This window comes from Mixophyes fleayi, chromosome 2 (genome assembly GCF_038048845.1).
Source record: "Mixophyes fleayi isolate aMixFle1 chromosome 2, aMixFle1.hap1, whole genome shotgun sequence".
NCBI lineage: Eukaryota > Metazoa > Chordata > Amphibia > Anura > Limnodynastidae > Mixophyes > Mixophyes fleayi.
The window spans coordinates 320,261,816-320,287,887 of NC_134403.1; the positions used below are offsets into that span (position 1 = coordinate 320,261,816).

The 26,072-nt window shown below is 38.2% G+C and overlaps 1 protein-coding gene across 6 annotated transcripts in view; it reads right to left on the bottom strand.

Annotated features, from left to right (window-relative positions):
- CUX1 (cut like homeobox 1) overlaps nt 1-26,072 on the bottom strand; it is a 295,304-nt gene that overhangs the window by 105,306 nt on the left and 163,926 nt on the right. For 2 of the 6 annotated variants that reach the window (XM_075196733.1, XM_075196736.1), the window contains 10 exons: nt 23,015-23,206; nt 19,165-19,223; nt 17,047-17,095; nt 16,528-16,624; nt 14,798-15,472; nt 12,745-12,810; nt 7,780-7,881; nt 5,164-5,993; nt 2,758-2,923; nt 2,373-2,429 (listed from right to left, as the gene is read on the bottom strand). In XM_075196733.1, coding sequence (XP_075052834.1) covers nt 2,373-2,429; nt 2,758-2,923; nt 5,164-5,993; nt 7,780-7,881; nt 12,745-12,810; nt 14,798-15,472; nt 16,528-16,624; nt 17,047-17,095; nt 19,165-19,223; nt 23,015-23,206 — 2,293 coding nt within the window. The remainder of the gene's footprint in view (nt 1-2,372; nt 2,430-2,757; nt 2,924-5,163; nt 5,994-7,779; nt 7,882-12,744; nt 12,811-14,797; nt 15,473-16,527; nt 16,625-17,046; nt 17,096-19,164; nt 19,224-23,014; nt 23,207-26,072) is intronic. The other 4 variants (XM_075196734.1, XM_075196735.1, XM_075196738.1 and 1 more) reach the window with 4 other exon arrangements.

The following is a 26,072-nucleotide window of genomic DNA, read 5'->3' on the forward strand; positions in this document are numbered from 1 at the left end:
CTCAGTTGTAAAATAGTATCCATCAAATAAACTTTATTTTGCAATAAAAAAAAAGCCCACAGAAAAGTACACATAATGTAGTTAAACTGTAACAACCTTCATAAGGTAAGCCTATACCCAAACTGCTTTATCTAAGTTGTATGATCCTATGGGACGTGGAAGATTAATTGCCATGCAATATCATTAACAAAAAGGACTTTTGTTTGTGTTGTGCATTATTTTAAGCAGATCTAAACATATTGCGGACATTTAAGTCACTAATGCATAAGCCATTATTCAAGGTATGTATTGGTTGGGGCGGGAGTGGGGGGGGGGGCGCAATCCTTAATTAGCAGTTGTCTTTTGTTGTTGTACGAATTTCTATTCCTATGGGTTTGTCTTCTGCTAAGCAGCATGAGGTTAGACATGATGGATGATGGCTCAGAATATAGACGAACAAAGAAGAAAGACCAAGTCCCTCGGGATCACCCACAGCTGTAACTTCAAATGCAGTTTTCAACCTCCAGTTTAGTAATGAGGGACACTAACCAAAATACGGAACTTGTGTCTGTGACGTAGACAACAAAGCTCTATGGTAAACCGTTCTGAAAGTAACATCATACTGCTCATATCTTCTAGTAAAAAGCTACAAATCAGTGCTGCACACAAGACCATTCATTAAAACATGCAGCTGTCCGTCAAAGTTGTGATGTGTCGTTAAAGCTACATTGTGAAAGCGAGATAAGTGACCAGCAGTAACCAATCTGCAGTAGTCAGCTACTGTACACCGAAGCTCACATTATGAGTAACAGCTCACATTATGAGTAACAGCTGAAAGCAATAAATGCATGTAATGATCCCTCTTCTGATATTTGCTCTTCGGTAATGCACCATACAAAGGTATCACCTGGTGTAATTGAACAGTGCAGTCTTTAATGATCAAAGATATGGAAGCTGACAGTACATATAATTCAGTTACCACTAATGGTATTTTTTCTAAAGCACTGGAATGAAGAGACAAATACACAAAAATATTCTGTTAAAATATTTGTGACATAAATGTATTTATTCTTTATTTTGAAGTTGCTAAATATGGGCAGATTCACTTCCAGGGCATGTAACTGTAACAAAGGTGTATAATGGTTAGCGGCATGCAGCCAGGAAGACACTTGGCTTTTTACGTAGGCCATGTAAGATGTTTGCAGTACTATGCAGACTGCCATGGAGTCCACACAACCAAACTCTTAGTTCTCAAATTTCCCTACAATTAACAAATCTACCTTACATTATGGTAAGGTCTCCAAATGACTTCTAGAAACGCTGACTGCTGCTTGTTTTAGTTGTATGAAATTCTGTGCTTCCTGTGCACACGAAACATCACAAAACACGATCAGTGACATTTGCTAGACGTGGGACAGTCCATATGTATATATGAAAGTTAAACTAGAAAATGCCTATCATGCTACTCTGCAGCTGAATGTAGTCTGATGATTTGCAATCTACGGGAACATACTGTACATATTAGCAGACAGGGAAAAACTCATGGTATGGATTATGTCTTCCCTTAGGCTACCAGTAACACAATATGTGTAGGAGCTATAAGCGGTGTAGTCGGTGTAGTTATAGCTGTTTTCGCCCTATATATGATGGGAGAACTGTCAGCGGTTAGCAGAAACTTGTCAGGTCTTGCCAGCTTCTGAACGTTGGGCCCACCTATTTAACAAGGATCATGGCAGTACAAGACCACAGCACTCTTCCTTCTGTTATCAGCATCTCAGGACGGCGGTTACAGAAGACAATGAATGAAAAATGCTTCATTATTTTAGCAAAGCTCTTTTTTAATTCAGCGATAGTTTTAAAATATTTTAATTTTTTGTAAACATATTTTTATCATTTTTTTTAATTAGTGGAACTAAAAGGCCATGTGCACATCCGCAGAGCCTGGCCTGGCGGAGTTAACACCTACTGCTTGGGGCCAGTATTGCAGAGTATCTCTCAGCTGCCTCTGCAAAATTATATTGACAGATTAATGTGATAGGCATATGTGCAAACTGAAGGTGGAGACACCCTAACATTATTAATATTCTTAATTATATTTTTTAAAAATTCACTGAACTTGAAACTAAAAAAAAAAAAAAATCTCTTATGAAATATTAAGCTTGTACTGAAACTTTTTTGTGGAAAATAAACACTACCTACAGTGTTAAACCCCCCTCTTTTCTTTATAAAGCCTTACACTTACATGTACAGATCTTCTTTTTGAAGAATTACTGGCGAGCACTTGTTCAAACCTACAATCTTCGAAATCAAGTGACAAAAATATTGTACGCAAGTATAGCCCCAAGTGTCAAATATCTCAGATCATGTTAAAACGAAGAGTAACTATAAAGTACCTGAACTTGGACATCCTTCAATTACAGAATCCTGCCGAGCTGCTGCAGATTGCAGGGCTATAAATGGAAATAAAAGGTAGATCAGCAAAGGATGTGGCACAGACATCAACCCAGTAAGAATCTTTATACATCAGCGCTTTCTTTGCCACAGGCCATGGTGTAGAGTACTCGCCAACATATCTCACTTCCCACACAAGTAAAGGAGTACAAGTGCCCAACACTACAGTGTCCCCAGCCATTTCTGTCTGTTACAATTATCCAAGGTCATGTTCTGACTATAATGCAATCTGCTGCCAAAAATACTTTAACAAAATAAAAGGTGAAAAATGAAACACTGTGCGGGAACTGCTCAGCACAGCTCACAAGATGTTTATATTTTTAGTACCTTGTCCTTGTTGCTGTCCTTGTGAATGCAAGACACTCTGTCCGAGTTCACCGTTCAGCCATAGCTGCATTCTAATAAATGGTTCCCGGCCTTTCTGGGTCAGTTTGCTCCAGGGTTTTGGCCTAGACAACATGTCGCTGACACTGCCCTGTGACAGGCCCAGCACCTGAAAATTCAAACCACAGGTTCAATCCAAAATGCTTATCATTCCGTTATATAGAAGAGACACATTTTACACTACTTTGACAACTAATGGATTTGAACTGCTAAACAATGGTGACTGCAGAAAACGTGTTCTGAGAATAGGCTGTGACATCTTATATATGATAATACACCGCTGGGGTTAACAGAAATTACTTTATTTTTTTCTTCTTAAACAATTTATGATTTTGGTTGTGCCTAAACCTGCATTTGAAAAAAAGTCTTATAGTCCTGAGCCTTGGAAAGGAGGATGCAGGGGTGGATCTCTGCCCACTCTATACCAGTTACCTATGCTCCCGCAATATCCAGGAGACTCTCAAATCTGTAGGAGTTCTCTCAGATTGTATCATCCCCCCCTTCCCCTATGTATTAGGCCATAATCACATTATAAAGCCTTTCCCCAGAATTCGGCAGCGCAATCTCCCAGGTGCGGAGATGAAAAATGTTGGCAAGTATGCTCTATACATTACTATTATTGTTTGCCTACATCTAATTAACATAAAGAAGGAATTAATTATTTTATTTCTTTTACATAGCTGGGATGCAGTAGAGGTTATGCAGTAGAGGTTTGGACTAAGAAGAAATACAGTGGAGGGGTGTGAGCTTGGGTGACCATGAAAAGTGGCCTAATGGATCAACAAATTTAAATCAAGACCTAATTGAGTCCTGTATTTTGTATTGTGACTGGCAGAACCATGGATGGGAAACATATCTGTAGCCTTAGAATGTATACAAGTATGTATATTGTTCCATTAACTTGATCAGTTTGTCCCAGAACACATGAATGAACCAAGGAATGTACTCAAATTTTAGTTTTATATATTGACGTTTATAACTATGAAAATCAATGACACTATTGGTTTGCAAACGGTCTTGGGAAATCTGTCTACAGCAACAGGAGAAAATGAGCAATTGTTGCTAGATTGAGCAGTAACTGGAGAGGCGGTACTTAATGAGACAAACACATTAAATCCAGCGGTGACACGTCTTCCCTGAACGGTCACTTATCAAGTATCTTAACAACCGAACACGGCTCCTCTGTTGAAGTAGAGTGTGGCAACTACAGTTCAATGCCAAAAAAAATCATGCACTTGGGTCTCAAAAATCCAAAGGCTGAATAGTATTAATGGCACAAAAATGGCAACTACTGAAGAGTAAAGAGATATAGGAGTCACTCTAACTTCACATAGGCAGACAATGCTAGGTTGCACAGGAAGAGAAATTTTATATTGAGCTGCATAGTGGTTAGCATTGCTGTTTCACAGCGCTGTGGCCATGGGATCAATTTTGACCAGGGTCCTATCTGTGTGGAGTTTGTCTGTTCTCCCGTGTTTGTGTGGGTTCCTCCGGTTTCCTCCCACACTTGTAGGATAAATGGCTTTTGACTACAATGTGTGTGGTAGGCAACACAGCCCGTAAGCTCTATGAGAATGATTAAGTAATCTCTGCAAAGCACTGCGTAGTATGCAGGCACCATATAAATAACTGACACTACATAATGAATTAGTATCAGAAAGAAAGATACAGTGATGTCACTATAGAAAGACCACACCTGGAATACGGTGTTCAGTTCTGGAAGCCATATCTCCAGAATAAATAATAGATTATGCAAAGGGCAGCTATTAAAATGGTCCATGGTCTACCATGAAAGACTTACCTAGAAGTAAGTGCTTGGAGCAGAGAAGGACAAGTATTATCATAAATCAAACGCATGCTAACAATAGATGAGCAGCAGAAAACTGCAATGAACATACTGCAGGTTTACGTTCTACTGATCGTCATTGTGTCGATCAGTAGAACGGGTCACTGCCATACATGAGACGGTCATAGGCCTTGTTATCTAGGAGTCTATGAGCTCACAAATGTATTCCCTAACAAAAAAAAAAAAAAAAACAAGCATCTTTCAGCAACTTTCAGACTGGCTGTGTTGTGCTGTGCCAACCCAAACATTTATTTATCGTATCTGTGTCAACTACAAGTTTTGACAGTCCAGGAACAACATCTACTTTCTGCCAAAATGGGCCTTGAGCGGCTGCATTGTGTGATTTATTAGCCTGTGCCCAAATCAAGACAAATCAAGTAATCACTAGATCAAGAACAGCTTAACATCTAAGAGCCTATGCCAACACTTTCATTGAAAAGCTGTAATAAATACAATTTTGCACATGTGAAGGAAGGTTGGCTAAAATAATACAGATGGTTTACCTTTTCACCGAATATCCTTTGGCAAATTCCATTTTTTGCAAGCTTCTCTTTCACTTGACGAGTTAACTCAATTGTGTCCACCTCCTGGTACATGTAAACCTCGTACTGTTCAGGAGTTAGCGGAGGGACAGATGGTTTGGTTGGCTTGGTTATAGAGACAACCGGAGAAGAAGGCAGCGGACTATTCTGTGGTGTCTCGCTGCGGCTGGCTCCAGTCATGCTGATTTCTGAGCTCTGTGAGTAGGGAGATTCTGCGTTTGGCCACTCCTTCCAGTACTCTGAAGAAGAAGAGGGCCCTTGAAGTTGGTTCCGTTCTGACCTGTTCTGAGAGATTAGTTTTTCCTTTGTGCAGTTAGACTCCTCAGTTTTTGTGTCTTCAGATGAGGCTATGTTTCTTCTGTCATGCTGAACAGTGCTCCACCAATGGTCTTTCCAAACATTACCTCTTCCCAACTCATTTTTCACATGCCTTAGCATGCTCTGCGTTGATTCTGCCATACTGTGAAGTTCTAACACTGATGTCTCCTGGGGCTCTTTTTTTACACTGGAAAGGTTTTGCAAGGTAGAGATACCAGAGTCTAAAACAGGTGTATGTTTCTTTAGGGACATGGTTAAAGGAGAGTAACTAGACAACGAAGAGACTGCGGTGGTGGTGATCATTTTAGGAGAAAGGATGGCAAGGTCAGCTTGGGATAAAGATGCCGTTTTTAAGGCAGGTTCAAAAGCAGCCTGCTGGGCTTCCATCTCTCGTCGCGCTTGTTGTAGTATGGACCGAATAGTATCATCAGAATTTCCACTGCTAGATGCTGAAGGGGGCTGAGCCGGCTCAACTGCAAAAACAAAGTAGAAGTAAAATAAATGACAATATTAAATTGCCTACAAGTTAAAAGAAATGGCTTCGCTTGACTTAACATAAGGGAAACCACAGGAAAGTGTTTTTCCCCATTATCTGTGTAAAGTACAAGAATACAACGTGCCACCTCCATTATGACCAGAATACCAAATACCCTAAGTTGCAACCAAAGAACTAGGGTACAACGACAGAGCTCAGAATGGAGTAGGTGAAACTTAGCTTACATACGATTTCTGCTCACTAATATTTTTTAAATATATTGATATCCAAATACAATTGGGAAAACTAAATGTAACACCAATTATAGGTGTGTTTTGTGCCCAGCCCATTACATATATAAGAGCATGTAATACTTAAACCAAATAACTAAATATAGCTGCATGTGCATCAATCTGGTCATACAAAGTGATCATTATACTATTGTTGTGTGGGTGGCTAAACAATTCAATCAAATAAAAAAAATAGCACATCAGTTTATTGCTTAATAAATTGGATATTGAAATATCCAGATTGCTAAAAATGACCCTTCTGTGTGTGCTTAATTTGTTCATGGACCTATTTGATTATATATATTGGTATCTTTACTAGCAAATTAAGGAATCTCCAGCGGAAGTGAGGAGGATGATCACTGAGTGTGGGCCTGTTACTTCTCCTTCCTCAACTTCCCTACAATTTATCACTCCCCCTCTTAAACGTAACTAATCTGAAAGAGACATTAGTCATAAGTATAGGGTACGGTTCAAAGCAGTGGACAGAGCGACTGGCTCCTGGGGTGTCTGGCGTTTACACTCACAACGTGCACCAGTTGTGTTTATAGGAATATGCTTATGGAATATGCTTTATGAAAATGAGAGACAGTGATGTTTAATACACATATCCTTAATATTATGATTGGCATCAATGGAATATTATTATATTAAATTGGGTATTTGTACATGAGCAATGTTAACAATCACTATGCACTCAGATAAGTTGATTTGTAAGTAATGGAATAATCCTGAATATGCATAATAAAGACCTGCTTGTGCAGCAATGAAACAGTACACAGTATTTTTATTTTTATTATATTTTTATTTTAGTCTGTTCTTACCCATTCAACAATAAAATTACTTTAGATGTAACCTGCACCCGTTAATTAATAATGTGCTCTTACGTAAGCGGGACAACTGCAGAATTTTAGAAGTGGTTCCATCTCTACCTTCTATCAAAATGTTAAATTTGTAGAAATTGTAATTTAATAGGAATATTAACAAGCAAGCTGGCGACACATGCACTGATTTGGTCAGCCAATTTGGTTATTTTCAATACATTTGGCAGGTTATTGCATAGGGTGTAGCCAAACCCTGGCCTAAGCTAATTGGATCTGATTCACAATATAGAAAGGCTTATTGGGTGACTGTCAGGACATTGGTCAACCTTTCCTGGTCTGAAATAAAAATCTATTATTCACAATATCAACAAAAGAAGAGAAAGTGCAGGGGCTTCTCCCATATTAGGAATTGTAGCCCAACAGGATTTCTTTGCCCATCTTATTTCTGGGCAGTACTTTTTAACAAATTCACTGTAACTAAACGATGGTCGTCTTTTTTGCAACATGCAGAAAAAGCTGGGACTCTGCATCTCCTGTTGAGCTACAAGTCCCAATAAGCCCTGCCAGCCTTGTCCTCTGCCCTAACTCTGATTTAGCTGCAATAACCCTACCATTCAATAGGTTGCACTGTCACAGTATCCATGTATTGGAGGGAGAAGGGGGGTAGACTCACCAGTCTTCAGCACCTGCAGCTCTCTCTTGGCTTGCTCTAGGATAGACTTAATGGCTTCATCCGAGCCTGTCTCTGAGGTTCTGATCCGTGTGGTAATATTTCCTAGAGTGGCAATATTATCAAAAGAACACATTTAGGTAATGCACATAAAACAACAATGTCATGTATCTTTTAAGCAAACATAAATCTGTGCCACTTTCAATAGTTGCTTATTCTAAACCAGAGCCTGACCTCACACCTGCATACTTGGTTAGCTAGTGTGGTAGATTATGAACATATTGGTCAATCATTTCACAGTGTATGTGACCCCTTACTAAGAATTAAAATCCAATCTGATCAGATTAGATCAACAGCTGAGAAAGCAGGTCACTTATTGACACGAGTTCACTGATCGACCCAGAAGTGTATGTCTAGGATCTCATTGTGAAATGGGTGTTACAGCGCAAGTGAATTGGGATGTGAGTGATTAACATTATTATTACTAAACTACATGTCCCATGATGACCTATCACATGGTTGGAAGAAACCTATTCAAAGCATTAACCAGGTTCTTTAGAGTTTGTTTTTTGCATTTCTACATAGTGTCTTATATAAGCTGGAGGAAACCTGCCCGGGAGAGTGCATAGAGCGCTGAATAAAATATTGTCTCCTGAAAGAGTCCAGTATTATTTGTTTCTTTTTTTTGGCTTACTTCATATTGCACAAAACAGTTTGTAGTAAAGCAAACCAATAACAGTATTGGTGACAGAATAGTCGACTGCTGTTTACCACTTAATTGTATATCCCTGTGTACCTAATGTTGCTCATCACTCTCCTTAATGTACAGCACAGGGAAATATGCTGGTACTATTTAATGTGCAATATTATAATCATTTAACTGATTTAAACAGAGTGTAATTCATGCTGCTATGATTTTTATAAGGGAACTGTCAATCAAGCAAAGTCGATTACTGCGTTAAGTGCTCTGTCTCTCTAAACTGAAGTTTGTTGGAAACAGGATATTGAACAAATCAACAAATGCAGGATATTTGGCCAGACTGTAAAATATGTTTGCCAAGTTTCGATCAAGTAAAATCTATATTTAGAAATGACTGATTTAAACTCGGCTGGAAATGCTAATGAGTTGTAATAGTATATCTTCTCTGCAAGGCCATGCCAAGGTACAACACTGAGCAGTAGGGATGTACATATATGTTACAGCATCATAGAACATGTAGTGGAGATGGAATTAAACCACAGAAACATAACAGGACTGATAACAGGATTTTCTATAGTTCTTCACTCCAGACAATCTGTTCCTGTTACATGATGCACAGATTCAAACGGAGATTCATGCTGGCAAACGCCACATTGTAAATATTACATATTATCAGGGGAGCGCCGGCAAAATTTTAGCCCGGGGGGCAACACTCAACTCAGCAGCCTATTTGGAGCATTGTAAAGGGAAAGAAATGCAGATGGCCCAATGACCCAGCCCAAGGTAGCCCAATATGGGACTGGCCAGAGGGTAGATGCCCCCCTGCCCCTGCATATTATACACTATAATATAATAACTATGAATGCTGCCCTGCTACACTGCTTAGGCCCAGATCAGAGTATCTTTAATATAGCAGCAGGGAGGTCAGGGTCATCTCTGCGGTAGAGTTGGGAAGATGGAAGGGGGTGGATGTGCTAACAACAGACCTTATCTGTACTGTTACAGTGTGGTGCTGAACGTTTTCAGTCATTTGGCATGATGTTTAATATGTGTTGCAATGCTTCTATTGGCCATGCAAGGTCACTATTTAAAAGTACAACCTGTACGTCATATGAAAATACAAGGAAGACTCAGCGCATCTGGGACAGCGGACAGGCCTGGTCTAGGATAGCAGAACTAGAGGAGTAATAACACCTTGTTATATCATGTTTCCCTAGTATGTATGCTGCCAGCATATATATATATATATATATATATATATATATATATATATATATATATATATATATATATACATACACACACACACACACACACACACACACACTAATGCTATTTTTTATTAATGGTTAAGTACATTTATATATTTTATACCTATGGTACAAGAGGGTAAACGGAGAGGGAACATGCAGGTTGTAGCACTATAAAGGATGTTCTGTCCTTATATAAAACAGCTAATAAACAAGAGAAACAGGTATCAGGCAGTGGGTTCAGTGTTTGTGTATTAGTGGATTATTATTGAAGTGATAACAAACGTTTAGTGTAGGTTTCTTACTTCCCATTTAGGGCCTTTAGGACGTACATTCACTTACTCTCACTTAATGCTGTTCATTAACACTTGTGTGCAAACAAGGTACATTGCCTATATTTACATATATTAATTTAGCACTTTCAACATTATCCCACTAACACCCAAACACTGATCCCCCTTTACCGGTTTAATTTCCTTAATATGGCACAGAGTGAATGTTGGGGTTTCAGTCTCTGCAGTAAAGTTGGGGAGTGGAGGAAGGCACAGTAAAAGTGGCATGGGCATAAGTCAAGATTTATCTAGGCAAAATCAGGACAAAACAAGCCCCATCTCATACAACCCCAGCCACTTTGGCCAATCACATCAATTTTTCAAGTACACCCCGAAGCGGAACGGTTGAGACATCTGGCCTACAATGGTCCAGAAAAGTTTAAATCCTGTTCTGGAGACTGCAATCCGAATTGGGCGAGGAGCTGGCGGGCGGCAGAAACCGTTTGTGAGTACTGCTGACACTATTGGGCCTCACTACTACTAATTAAATTATTGGACATTTCTGTTACTGCTAGCATCTAACGGGACATTACTACTGTTCCAGGACACATTACTGCTGTAACATATCAGTGTTAATAAACAGTCTGATGAGGTCTGATAGTTGAGCACCAACAATTTAAAAAATATATACTGTGTGATCTATTCCTGTGGAGCAGTTAAGGGCTGCATGTAAGACCTCCACAATCTAGCAGGTTGTCCGCACCTGAACTACACTATGCACAAATATTTGGCTTGAACGGAAGAGCAACGCAGTGCCACCTGGTGGTGACCAATGCAGATATTTTGTTCTTATTATTCCTTAACATCGAAAATATTCCTCGACCTGGGAGATTCCAGGCATCTTGAATCCACACCAACACCTCTCGGCTGCTTCAGTGACCATGAATTGCTGGTAGATTGCAACAATTCCAGTAATCTACAAATATGTGAAGTACAAAAACCAAAAGGTACTAAACTATATCTAATAGCATTTACATGTTTTGCCACAATCAAATTATTTATTTGCATGTTCATCAGTTTGAGATAATATCTCCAACTTGCACAAACTACACTATAGTAAATCAAGTCTTTAGGAAAAATTGTATTAGCTCTATTAGTAATTGGTCTATTTCATTCAAGAGCGTCTCATTTTAAAATGAGCTATTAGCTAATGCTGTGTTTTAACATCAATGAATGGGCGCATTATCAGAATGCTGTAAGCATATACCAAAGACATTTAACATTTACCCAAGCAGTTTAGCTACACAAAATGCTGACAAATATACATTTAAATTCCAGCTTATTGCTGCATTTACTTATTCCTTAATGTTTGGGTATTGTCAGCATAATGAACACTAAATGTAAAAACAAATTGCTGCATATAGAAGTGTTACTACAAACAATCATAGACATGTCAAACGTTCCATGACTTGTTACAGAAATTAATTGATGTGATATAGAGCTGAGAGTCTTTTTCTGTATATCGCACTTGCTGCAGTGACGGATTCTGTAAGCACTTCCACAACTCTATACTGCATAACAGTCTTTTGATCCATCTGGGCTAATTTATCTGTGGTGTGGTCTGAGCAAATCATAGTTAGATATTGGTGAATCTGGGGCATGATCAATATCTGTCCCAAGTGTTCCCCCTGAATGTTGGCATGTATGGCAATGTCAGGAGACAAAGGACAGCAGCTGGAACACTGCTAAACAATAAAGACTCAATTCTGTTCAACTATAGAATTTTTACTTATATACTTTAGTGAATATGCCTTTACAGACAGAACCTAAATATTTACATGTTATATGAATGACAGATATATGCACTATGTAACTGTAATGATATAATTTTATATAATCCCCAATTTACCAGCCACATATCCATAAAAAAACAGCGAGTGCCATTATGACAAAATAGGTGGGTTTGTAGCCGATCCTCAGCAGAAATTAATTTTTCAACTTACACATTCTGATCGTATGTATATATATATATATATATATATATATATATATATATATATATATATATATATATATATATATATATATATATATTACTACAAATACAGAGGTATAATCTTAGCCCTGGCTCTCCTATTCGCTTTCATACTTTACAAAAATCCAAATGTTTAACTTGCATAATTATGAAGCAGACATGTTTTCATGGTATATGACAAAGGAAAACTAAAAGAAAGCAGTTTAATGTCCCAACTAGAACAAATTGAACTAAAACATATTTTATCATTTTAAATATACAATATTTTAAAAGCCATTTAGTGTCATCATACTATGGTGCTGGAGTATGGATCACCAGATACTATCTGCCAGATTCACACAACAGCCCTTAATCAATAAATGTCAATGAAATACAGGATACACGCATATATTTTTAAAGCCATGTCTTGTATTAAGGCATGGATCAACATTGCATTCCAATATACTTGGAATATTTTTTTTGACTTGACCTCCCCCCCCCCCCCCCCCCCAAATAATTTATCTGACCCAGAGGCCAGTCAATTTAAAAAGGTACATTGTGGTCTAATAATCCTGTGACAACACAGTGTCTGAGAGCCCGTGTTTTATACTTACTACAGCTGTTTTTCTATCAGATTCCAGGCCAGAATCAAATGCCACTGTTTGGTTATACAGAGTAGAGTGGAAGCAGAAGGGTTGGCTACAAACATAGAAAAACCTGCCTGTGACGTACCTTCAGACCCATTTCTTCTTTTCGGTACTTCCTGAAATAGTCTGTTCAGGTTCTGGCCTGGATTCTCTGTTGAAAAACAAGTTTGGTAAGAACAAAACAATCGGGGGATGTCAGATTTTTAATGTCATGGGCTAAAGTACATGAAAAGATGAAACATCTAATGTTGATGAACGCAAATATTTGGTCTGAGCACACAGATGGTTATTGTAGATAGATGCAGAGTAAACCCACATAAATCTGAAATTGCCCTGCTTATCTCATATTCATTTTCATGAGGACATCCTACAGAGGCTCATGCTGTACACACTACATTGTACAAGATGTTCAAAGACCAGTAACACCAAAAAGTATATTTACACTAATAAAATCCATGGATTGTCATATAATGTATACAATACAAAAGTGCATACATTAAGTCTATAATATTTGTGCTTAGTGAGGTCATCACTAGAAACACTTCTGCATATAAAAGAATTATCTAACCTGTAAACGTTGCAGAAGCTTATCAGAATGGAGGCTGTGTGAGATAACACTGTAGCCTGGAGGGGAGACCTTTTCCTACCCACAGACTTCCTGTCAGTAATCCTTCTGAAAGACACTGCAGTCTGTCTCTTATGCTCTACACATACACAAACATGCGGTAGTGTCTGTGGTCCCAAAACAACGCCTGACAACAATCTGATTAATATCGAACATGTTGGTGAATGTGGTCAGTAGATGATCTCTATGAGGCCCATTTGTATGGTCATTTGTGTTTAAATGTTCATGGTAATTTATTTAATCAGCAGATTATCCAAGCACACCAATGCCTAACCACTATCGGTCATTAGAAGGACCAGGCACCTCTATGTTTATTTGACTTTCAACCTCTACATGGTCACATCACTTCTCGGTGACTGTAATGTCCCTATAGGTATGTAATAGTTTATCTAAAGATCTCTTCTGGGTAATGGGGGTTGTTTTTTTCCATGTACTGTTCACATTGTAAATTCCATAGGTAAATCTCACACTTCTCATTGATTTAGCAGCAGGACGGTATGTAGAATTTAATCTGCCCCAGAACACCACCCTCTCTAGAAGAATGTTACATCAACACTTTTGGTGTCACAAGTCTGAAATTATTAACATTGTTTATATTTTTCCATTAAAAATTGCTCTCCAGCCACTGACACCTCTATAGGTGTTCACTCTGAAGTATAATGCCAACATTACAATAATGGCAACTCAATCAGTCCTGCAGTCTGCAGCCCTATACTATTTATAACAACCCTATACTATACCACTAAGTACAGGGTAACAATATCTAACTAATAGCATCCAGCGCTATCATCATTTAAAGGGCCAATAAACCTAAAATATAAAACATTCAAATTCAAATATGAAAAGGCACATGTAGTATATCATGCATTGTATATATTCACACTCTTCACATACCAGAAGACAACAAGTTGTTGGAAACTTCTTATCAAGATATTTAGCACGTCATAATTTACATGCCTATGTTATTAATTTACAAACATTTTTGCACACATCTTTATGAACTAAAGTTTATATATATATTTTAGATTTAGTGGTCCTTTAAAATTACTGAAATTCAGTTTCACAAACATGACTGCAGTCCTAAACACTCACTAGCTATAATGATGCAGGAGGTATATTTATCTCCAGTGTGACAGACAAGTTTTTATTTACCTGCAAAATTACCAAAATCTTAAATAAGAAAGAAAATGAAAATATATATTTATATGTGTATCTCTGAATGAGAATGGGCTGTCTATTCTTGGAGGTTGTGTTCTATCAATGGTTACATTAATGTTCTACATCCACGAAGTCAGGTTAGCTCCCGAATATGACTGACTATACGCCACAATATTTAGTCCAACACTGACAATTACTTTAATAACCTTATCACCAAAAAGTACACCCAGCAATATCTTAAATGAGTTACTAGATTACTGTGAACCTCTGACAATGGTGGTTGTAGAATGAAATAATTTGAGGCAGTGATGAGTTATAATTAACAATACACAATAATTAGGAAAACGACACTCACCTCTTTGTCTGCCTTGTATACTCCGCAGTGCCAAGATGTTCTGCTCATCGGACAGGAACTGCTTCATCTTGTGGAACGGCTCCTTTCCTCGTACAGTTAATTTATTCCATGGTTTGGGCCTGGCCAGTATCTCACTCACTGACCCCTGTGATAGTCCCAGTACATAATGTCCAAAGATACGTTGTCCAATATTGTGCTTGATCAACTGCTCTTTCACTTGACGTGCAATTTCTGCAGTGTCTATGTCTTCGCCTTCCGAGACGCTGCCAGCGCTCTCTGACTGGCTTGGTGAAGGAGCCATGCCGTTTACATCCGGGCTTGGCTGTTGTAATGGACTTTGGGAAGATATGGAGTTTGTGCTGAAGTGACCTGTTGAAAAAAGCATGCTTGTGCTTCCTGCTTCCTGCATGGCCTTGGAGTAGAAGGACTGCATAAGCTGTCGCTGGAGAAGTGAATTTAGTGCAAATTTTCCCGTGGAGGCCAAGGGTAAAGTAGGGCTTGCAATGGATGAGCTGAAAAAGTCTTGGTTTAAACCCGTTGGTGAGAACTGGTGTATACCATTAGTATTGGAAGCCTGCTCCCCTGTGTTGCGGAGCAACTGAGAGGGAGGAGAGGCTGGCAAGGTTGCAGGACGCTGAGTTTCATGCTGGTCTTTCCCTTTTCTCCTGGCTGACCCTACAAGAAAGGTCAAACATAATGCATTATGGGGGGATTAAAAAGGGAAAAAACAAGATAAAAACGAAATGTTTGCCCCACAAAGTGAAAAAAAACTGCATTTTTTTTTTTTTTTTTTTTTTAAAGAGGGCCAATTAGGTTTTTAAATTGAATTTTCAGTAAGCCAAACTAGGCCCCCAAAACAAACAACATGCATTTCATGTTTGTACCTTTCTTGTACAGTTTGTTGCAGCCTGGAGAACACCTATGACAAATGATTGCATTTCACCTCTTAAACACAAATCACTGTGTCATACATACAATATGTCATGTCTTGCAATCCTGATCAATGACATAGTATTTTAACATACAAATTCAAGTCAATGGGAGGCCCACAACAAACATTTTCATTTCAGAGCAGCCTAGTGCTGCAATTTAAAGGAATCCAATGATTTATTGCCATCTCCTAAACACCCTAGTTATAAAACAAGTATCACACTTTTTAGGAATCAGTTTAAGCAGTAATACCCATCCACGCAGACATACCTCTAATGTTTTCACTCACAAATTAAATCAGTATTTAATAAATTATATAAAGCAATGTTAACCTGTACGCCACAATAGTTACTTAAAGAAACGAGAGGACATTGACCATCTTTGCTGGAGAGAACATCACGACATGTCTATCTGTGTGGGACCAAATCAACGCCAAAACTACAACCAAAACAACTACCTTGAAATAGGACTGTTAATTAGACAGACAATAAGAATTATCACTACGTATTCAAGAACTGTTTTTAATCATATCACCTTTCCTCATCTGGAAGAGGAGGGGGGAGAACAAGCGTGTAATATTGTGTTATAATAGCTTACAAAACTGCCATTTGCAAAGATAATTAGTCTTTTATCTTAAAGCAGTGCCACAGAGGTCTTCAAGACGCATTCTATTCTCTAACTTACATTCTTTACAAGTCAGACAATACTTGTGGATTCTGTCGTTCATTAATCTTGCTGTCAGGTGTCTCTAACGCAGCTTTTCACAGCACATTCATTGTTGTCACTTAGAACAAACTTACCGCTCAGGTCGCTGTTGGTAATGCGCATTGTGGCGTTCTCTGACTGCAGAGAGCGATTCTTCTCCAGTAACAGAACCTCCAATGGTTTTGATGCATCCTAAATAACATATTGATTGATAATTAACAACAGGATTTTAGGTTGAAATTCTCAAGAGGTATTTTTTTTTTTTTTCAAACTTACAATAAAATACTACAATTAGATTTGTATAATGTTACCACACTCTCACTATCGCTATGCATTAGAACATTTGAAATGTTTCAGAAAAGTCACACAGTAACAAAAACGGAATAAAACAAGTCAGTAGAATAATGTGTCTCCTTAGTATATAGAACATTTAAAAGCATTATAGCTTAAAATACATGAATGTAAATATTTATGTCTTAACAATTTATCAATATAAATACTGTAACAATACAAGAAACTACAGAACATTTTTACGTGTTTCATGAAACACACAATTAAATAAAATCAGAGTCACATATCTGGCAATATTACGAAACGTACAGTATGTACTTTACCTGTACACTTGATCCTTCAGGCGGGGCAAACTCCATGGATTTCAGAATACTAGACAAGGGACAGTGAAAGGTTAATTCCTATTTTTACAAAAATAACAAACAGCAGCCACTCCAAACTCTCCGCTCTCAACATTGTTGGAGAATTACTCCTGGTAACTTTCTCAACTCACTCCTCAGCACAGTAATCGGATAATGAATTAGAACACCAGTCTGTCCCTAAAAAAATACATCTTTCTTATGGGTCATTTAAATAATGCATCTCTCATTCCCAGCAGGCCGTATCACGGCATAAAATTAAATGTTAATAAGGATATAACATTTGAAGCTGTCAGAAAGTATATACATTTGTTGTTCGTGTAGCTGCAAGGGAGTTAGATTTGCATAAGTCATAGATAAGCAGCACTGTTTTTTCAGGGACCTCTATTTTAAAGGGTATTCAAAGAACAGATTATGTGGTAGTGTGTGTGGATCCTTTAATGAATTAAAAGAGTTTCTGAATATTTCAAACATGAAAAAAAATAAATCATTATTATTAAGTTTAGTCTCTATATATGCTGCATGCTGATTTAAAGTACACCTGTAGGCTACACACAGGAGGTGGCCATTTTGTGGCCTGAACCAATATTCATGAAAATGCAGCTTATCACCTGACTAGGAAAATGTGACTTCCCTGAGACAGGAAACATAACTCTGGAGTAGCCATTGTGTGGGCTGAAGCCTATAAATAATTGAGGCATGAGGTACAATGGCTATCAATTCAAAGTTATGACATCATTGAGGCACTATATAGTACCATTCATCAACATGTAAATGTATGTGTAGTACAGACAGGAAGCACTGCACTGTGGACAGTGGATATTTATAATCCGCACACACTCTCCTAGGTGTTGTCACTATGGCTGTGCTGGATGCAGAATCCGTCACAGGCATTTGTGACTGCATATTATAAGTGAAGGAACCATTTTCACAACACTCACAATGTAGTTTTGACAAAATTATTTATGGCTGCAGGAAGCACTTGTCAAGTAAAAAAAGAAGAAAGATTGGTAAAGAAGGTAGAACCCCGGGAAAAGGGAAGGAGAGAGATGCAGACAATAATATTACATTTTAGGACAGCACATGAAAAACTTTTTGCCAATGATATTTAAGTCAGCCAAAAGCTGGTGCACATCTGTAGCAGGACGAGCACTCTTCTTAGACACTACCGAATTATATAGTGCCAACACTGTGTTCCCATGGAAATACATGAGCTATGAGTTACTAGGCTCTACCATTATAATCATTGTTTATTTGTAAGACACCACAAAGCTCTGCAGTGCAGAACCGCCTGCATGATAAATCATATACAATACAAATCACACACAACAGAAATAGTACATGGCAGGTTGAGAGGAAGGAGGTGTACACGGGAGACAGGCGCTAGAGAGGGCCCTGCTTGTGAGAGGTGACAGTCTAGAGGTATTGTCACATCATTTAGATTTTGTATTCACTTCTTGACACAACTTCTAATGGTTATACTGTTATATGGTATAACAATGTATACATACACCCACAAGTTGTGTTTTTGTAAAGACAAAGAGGGTGACCTATCAAACTGGAAGCAGTAAATAAACTGGAGGTATAATGGGCAGATGGGGGCTTTGGCCGGATGGATCAGGAGTGTGGATTGGTTTAATCATAAGTGGGACCACATTTGTCCTGTTTTTGTTTTATATTTTGAAATGTTGGGTACCAATATAAATTGATAAAATGTAAAAAAAAAACATTTGGTACCCACATTTCCAAACATTATATTTTATATTAAATTCTAGAGGAAAAAAATAATTAATTGAATGAATGTAATGTTAAAATAAGGTGATCAAGAAAAATAAGGTGATAAAGGTTGTCCAAATATATTTTAATAAAAACCCAACAATCCCAGGCAAGCTTGGAAGGAATAACTGGATTATCTCAGGCAGTGGTGCTGCTCATCCTTGTTTCAGCTGGGACCCAGTATGGCAGTGTGGCATTGGGGCAACTATCTGGGGACCCCAAAAACAGATTCTGAGGTCCCACCTTCGGGGCCTGGCCAACAGTATGCACACTTCTGATTTTAGGGACAGCTCCGAATTCACTTACTTGAGTTCCTTTTTAATTTCTTCATAGTCAGCCTGCACTTTCAGCTTTTCTTCAAGTTGCTGTAAAACAAAAGTTTTGTTTAAAAACAGATGATTTTTTACAAATGAAATTTATTTTACTTCAACTATTTTATTTAATAAGGTTTATTTGACTTGTTTTACAGAACCAATTTAAAAATTTAGTAAAATGTAAAATTCTCCTAAATTAAAACACACAATACTAATTTGCACATGAAAAATGGAATAAACAAATAAATAATGCAATAAATATGATTACGTAAATAAATAACCTCATTGCCAGTCGTTTATGTATGTCATGGGTTAGGGTTGTTCAGGATAATTTCTGGGGGGTGAAATATGTGTGTGGATGAAAGTGTGTAGAGGCTGCTGGACACAATCACTGGTTCTTTTAGGACTTTTCCACTGGTGTATTTATCAGACGAGCTACTGCCAAATTGTTGACAATTGGGTTTCACATTACACTGGGTAATGTGGTTTGCAGATTCAGCCCAGATTTAAATGTGATTTACACAGTCCGCTACAGGGAAACCATCTGGTCCCAATACAATTAGTATGTGTAGCTTAGCCATAGCTATGTTGCAGTCAAAGACATCTTTATTAGGAATTACATTTCTTTGAACATCTCATCATGTAAACAAACTAAATACAATGTATTATTTGCTTCTAAACCCAACAAACTTCGTAGCGCCAACAAAAGGCATATAAAAGTTTCATCTCTCTGAGCACCACATTTAGTTCAGCAATAGACGCCCATGTAAGGTCCAAGTATAGGACTGCAGAGGAAATATACATCCTACTTGAGATGTATTACAGCCCGCTAGTGACAAAATTGGTTCACTTTAGATCATAAGCTCGGACTAGGTAGCAGGAGATTTTCAACCGTTATACAAGTAAAGTTGTATTAATTTAGCACAAAGCAAAAGCATTTTAAGTTAGTGCCCAGCAAATCATTAATGTTATTGCGATGTTAAAAACATAAATACAGTACTTCAGTGGATTAGTAGTTGGCCATCTAGTAACGTATACATTTTAACTAGCGACTCTATAACTGCAGGCCTCCAGCCCCAATAGTATAGAAGATTAATAATCATATGATTCAGTGTTCCTGCGAGATACAGCACACAGAAAAACAAAGAAATGTCATTGAGTTAAAAGCAAAAATTGTTAATTTGATTTTAATAGTGGTAGTGATGGCCTACAGCCGGGATCCATTCACGTGTAAAGATGTATAGAGCTGAACAATCGCTATACAGAGAGAAAGGCTCAGAGTGGCATTTGTGCTGTACAGTAATTTTACAATATAAAGTGGATTGTCCTTCTGTCTGCAGAGGACACGTGGAACTCTTCATCTGTTAATGTTCCAGAAGTTGCACCATAGAAGGATGGGGAAAGAGAAGGAGAATCGCAACCTCTTACAAATGCAAAATACATTAAGAAATTTTAACGGCTATCTTCTAGCTTCAAAAATATATCTACATATTAAAAAATATTACTACCTATATCTATTTTATAGAATGCCGAATACAGGTTTGGGCTTTTCATTGATACCAGTTGGCTACGTTATGTTACAGTGCAGCAGTTTGTTACTCTCCAACTTCCTAAATAGTATAGAAGGGACTACACACATGTAGCTCCCACTAATCATCGTTCAGCTGTGTAGGGTTTTATATGTGTCAGGATGTAACATTTTGCCTCAAGTCAAATATTTTCCTAAATTAAACAGATAAAAAATAATTAAAGCGGTTTAAAAGGTAAAATGCACCTAGATATAAATATAGCATTAGACAAAAGCTTGTTTTCCATTCACTAATGGTGCGTATTTCCAAATTGAGGGCAGTCATGATGTAACCGAGCCTATTTATTAATTTAGAATACATTACAAACTATGGAATGAAGATGTTTATAGTGTAAACAAAAGTAAGCGCCCTGTGGCTCCATTTCTGTGGCACTAAAAGCCAGCGCATGTCTATAGGACATGCTGGAGAGTCCCAGGTATCCTAGTAATAACAGTGATATGTTCCCTACATTTTATTAATCATTTCCTATGTCAGCAGGGAACAGGGGTGTTCATTCATGTATGTATTACACTTACAATCTAATGGAGAACCTGCCTGTGCTCTTCTCCTCATTATACTGATATAATGCTGGCCTGGCATTTGCGTTCCAGCAGTCATGTTATAATGTCATGGCAGCAATTTATTTTCATGTTCAGAACACAAGACAAATTTGTGGTGACATCATCCATCAAAGGATGTGGAAGTATGCAAATGTGGGGCTAGCGATGCATGTCGTACAGAATAAGAGACTCAGGGATCAGGGGGTTTTGCTTTTGTGCGTGCATCCACAAAACACACTCCATTAGAGACGTCTCATTGAGCACACTTTCATGACGTCTAGAATTATTTGGGATGCATTTAGAAATGCACAGTACCCTGCAACAATGTATTTTGCAGGGCACTTGAGGTTAATGGCAGTTTTTCAATCCTCACCATGTCCCACTAGTAGGAGAAAGGTTGATAAGAGCTCTCACACAAGCATCACGTTTCTACCCTGGAGATTAATATCAGTTATACAATGTATTTCAGGCCCCAGAAGCAACAAAAACAATTGATCTCTGTTCTGGTATCAGTTCTCTGTGGGACCTTAGGCAAATCATTATCTGTCTGCTCCTCATGGATCAGAATTAAAATGCTCTGTGCAACGAACACATCCTGTGCCTGTAAAATCCCATGTAGAAGACTACACACAGTGTCAGAGATTTTGGAACAAATTCCCATATTATTTATTAGTTTTGCAGGTTTGGCGTCAGTGCCAGTGATCATCTGTTCACTTCACCAATTATTATCAAATCCTGTGAACATTGTTAACGTCATGTGATTGTGTAGTTCCATATTAACTGTTTAACCTCTTTTTATGTTACAAAAAGTTACCATTTTAAGCCACGTATATATGATTAAGTATCAGAGCTATTAAACAGGTTATCCACCTCAAGAGGATTAATTTATAAACTTGCATGTGCCCTCCTACAACTTTCATTTAACATATTGCTTTCAATGTCTGCCTTTATTCTGTGTGATTCTGCCATGTTTTGCTATCATCAAGGAATTTGGAATTCCCTCGTACAACAATCCTTTCCCCTAGCCTCCAAACCTGCAAGTGTTCCCTGAAAACTCGCCTCTTTGGGCAAGGATACAAAGTTCCTGAGCCACATTCTTTACCTCCTTAGTCTTGTCACCATACAGCACAATTCAATCAAAGTCACATTTATTCTGATTCTATATTCCAAACCCCTCCCCTCTGATCCCAGACTGGATCATAGAGCCCCATTAAGCCCTTCTTCCCATAGCTATTTGGTGGAACCAATGTGCAATATGTGGTACTTAACCTCATGTCCAACATAGACTGTAAGCTTTAGAGCTTGGTATTTTCACAGCTTCTTTTTCTGTTAATAATGCGGAGGGATACTCTGCAGTTGTGGTGTGCCCTCTTACTTGGATACAACTATATGCAAGGAACAGCCTTACTTTATTTCCAAGGGAAAAAATGACAAACCCATCTCCTTGATTATATAAACCAGGCTGAAAAGCTCAGAGGTCAGAAATACTGAGCATAACACTGTTATTATATATTAATTAATGTCTGAACAAAACAAAAGCACTTCTGTCTTCCACGTTAAGGAGACACAGCTGGCTATGTCCTGGGCAGGTAAGGGTTGAAGGGCAGTTGATTCCCAAGGGGCAGCAGGGGAAGGGTGGAGAGGGTGCGGTTCAGGCTGAGGCCCAGGGTCTCAGTGTTACACCGCTGGGTTACTACAATGTAATGGCACTTACTTTAAGAGTGTTGTTCTTGGTGTTTAGCTGCTGCTCAAGCTGAGATATCTGAGTGGCTGAGTTTTCCCGGAGCTTGGTTAGACTGGCCTGTAACCTCTGTACGTCCTCCACAAGCTGGGCAATTTCTCGCTCCTTTGCAGTAAGTTCAACTTCCATGTTGGAGTGTGCCATCATCCCCTCTGTCGTCTGCTCCTGCAGGAAGCCATGTAAACAGGAAGGTTTGTTAGTTATATTACATGATATTTATGGTGCAAAATAAGTACTAGATTCACAGTAAACATGCTATAACTAAGGGACATGCACTCACAAAAAAACAAATTTGGCTTACCCTCCCCCCCTTCCCCCTATTCATATTGTTTGTGGCAAAGGAAAGGCCAGGGCTAGCTGTCTGTTCCACTTAAATCAGAAGTTCCCTTACACTAACCTACTGTAGTCACATCATATATTCCCTGGTGCAGCCCTTGCCTACAGTCTGTGTTGGCTGAACATCCAACTTCTTTCTGAACACTTCTAAAGTCTGTAGAGATCTTGCATACATACATTCACAGTATATTTACAAAAGGAGATTATAACAATATCATCACTTGATAAATACAATAGGAAACTGTAATATTGTTTACATGGGAAATGTTCTGAATACATAAATGATCAAGGGGTAGGTAAAAGGAAATATCTCAACGATACGAAGGTATTTTGGATGTTTTTTTTAATTGATTAATATCTTACACGATCCTGTATTCTGGTCTAGACGATCCAATTATGAGTGAATGCTTCCATTCTAGACTCCTATTATATAAGGCATTGCTCACATGGTTGCTACAATAGCAGCACTGTGGTTTTGCAGAGATTTTCCAAGTAATTACTGTACGTTTGGACTAAAAATTGTCAAAAGGAAATTATATAGGTTTTTACAGAGCTATTAATGTATATATACATCCTTCTCTGGATTTGAAAATCACACATGATTTCCATGTTGCTTCTGTGCAATCATTTATACTACATTGTCTGCAAGGAATTCCCAATATAACACTATTACTCAAAGAGTGTGTTATTATAGTAGCACATATTATCCAGAAGCAGAAACACAAATGTTAAAGGGACATATCTTGGTAAGATGGGTGGCTGGCTTATGGTACTAGACAGTCGTAGGTCGCGGGTTCAAATAAATACAATTTGCGTCCGCATTGCTGTAGATTATAACCTTCTCTCAGATAAGTGAATATTGAAACAGCAAAAGGTGAAATCAGTGATGTTACTTATTGGACAAATTGCTCTTTAAATCATTCATTCTATTAAGCAACTCTAGAGGTTACTACCAACAGTAGCCTACTGAAATCTTAAACTGCAACTAAACCTAAAGAACAGGTTGAATCATTATGTAAAACCATATTCTAGCTTTCACTAATGTATATGTAAAGTTACTTACCATAGTTAAAAAATAAATAAATCCACGTATGTGTGTGAGGTCATCAACCAACACTGGACTGATTAGAGCAGGAGAGCACAATTTAAACTGTAGACTAAAACGTACAATGCAACTTGATTTACTTTTTAACCATTAAAAAAAGCACAAGGACCCATGGTTGGTATATATAATATATAAAAGTACCCAATTTTAACCTCTAAGTCCTTGAAAGATACAGTGACTTTATCGAGAGCCCTTGCTTGAATCTCCTTAACAGCGGACTACACTTCTGTGTAGTTTCTCTTCTCATGAGAAGGGTCCTCCCAATCCTCTATCTGCATTTATTTTGTCTACCTTGAATGCCCCCGTTTTATGTAACCCATGTTTTCCACACTGCCCTGCGCTGTGGAGCACGGTGGCACCTTTCAAATCAACAATAATAAATAATATTAGGGGTTAAATGTACAAGATAGAGCCCCAGGGTATAGGTTCTATAACCCATATTTTATCTGTAAGTGGTTTCTATGTACACTCTTTAATAGAGTTTAACAAACATTTACATGATCTGAAACTCAGAGAAAATCCCCCAGCACACTGCTATAACCAGCAAAGGAGCTGCCATTTCTAAATGTCGTGAATCTTCTGTCTGCAGCTGGCCCCTCCGCTGCATTCATCATCAGATATGAAAATGGTACCTTGTACCTTGGAAATGTATTTGTGTTACTCGGTTAAAACCAAAGGATGTTAGCAGATGTGAGCCGGCTGAAAACAGGATTCCCCTGAAGAGGACAGGATTTTCTGGACAGGTAGGAACTTTACATTACACTATATAGTGTATATAGCAAATATAACAACTCAGATAAGGGTTATATTTGCACATTTTATTTAAAGTGCATATTCACACACAGCAGGCTGAACCAATGCACTGCATTCTCATTTACATCAATATAATAGAAATTAATGACATCACTGACAGTGAATTAAAATGAATCTCCACTGCCCATTGACAGGGATTCTGGGGGAAAGGTGAGCTTTTAATATTCGCGCATCCAGAAGATAAGTAATGTTCAGCCAAAAATTTACAATTTAAATAAAATACAAAGTGTGTCTTGCCCTATGGGATTAGCTAGATTGCAAAGAAAATTTGTCAAGTTCCCTAAATGAAGTCAACAATCACCGGGGCCATGGGTTTGATTCTGACCAGTGCACATCTATGTGGCATTTTCATGTTCTTGACGTATTCATACAGGTAGGTTACTTGGCTTCTGACAGATTGGAAACTAGTGCTTGTGGTAGGGAACATAGACTGTAAGCTCCAATGGTGCAGGGACTGATGTGAGTGATTACACATTCTCTGTAATATGGTAGTGCTATATAAACAGAGTAGATAAATAAATAATTCTGGGCAGCATGGTGGCTTAGTAGTTAGCACTTCTGCCTCACAGCACTGGGGTCATGAGTTTGATTTCCGACCATGGCCTTATCTGTGCGGTGTATGTATGTTCTCCACGTGTTTGCGTGGGTTTCCTCCGGGTCCTCCAGTTTCCTCCCACAATCCAAAAACATATTAGTAGGCTAGCTGCTATCAAATTGACCCTAGTCTGTCTTTCTCTCTCTGTCTGTCTGTGTGTGTGTGTTAGGGAATTTAGACTG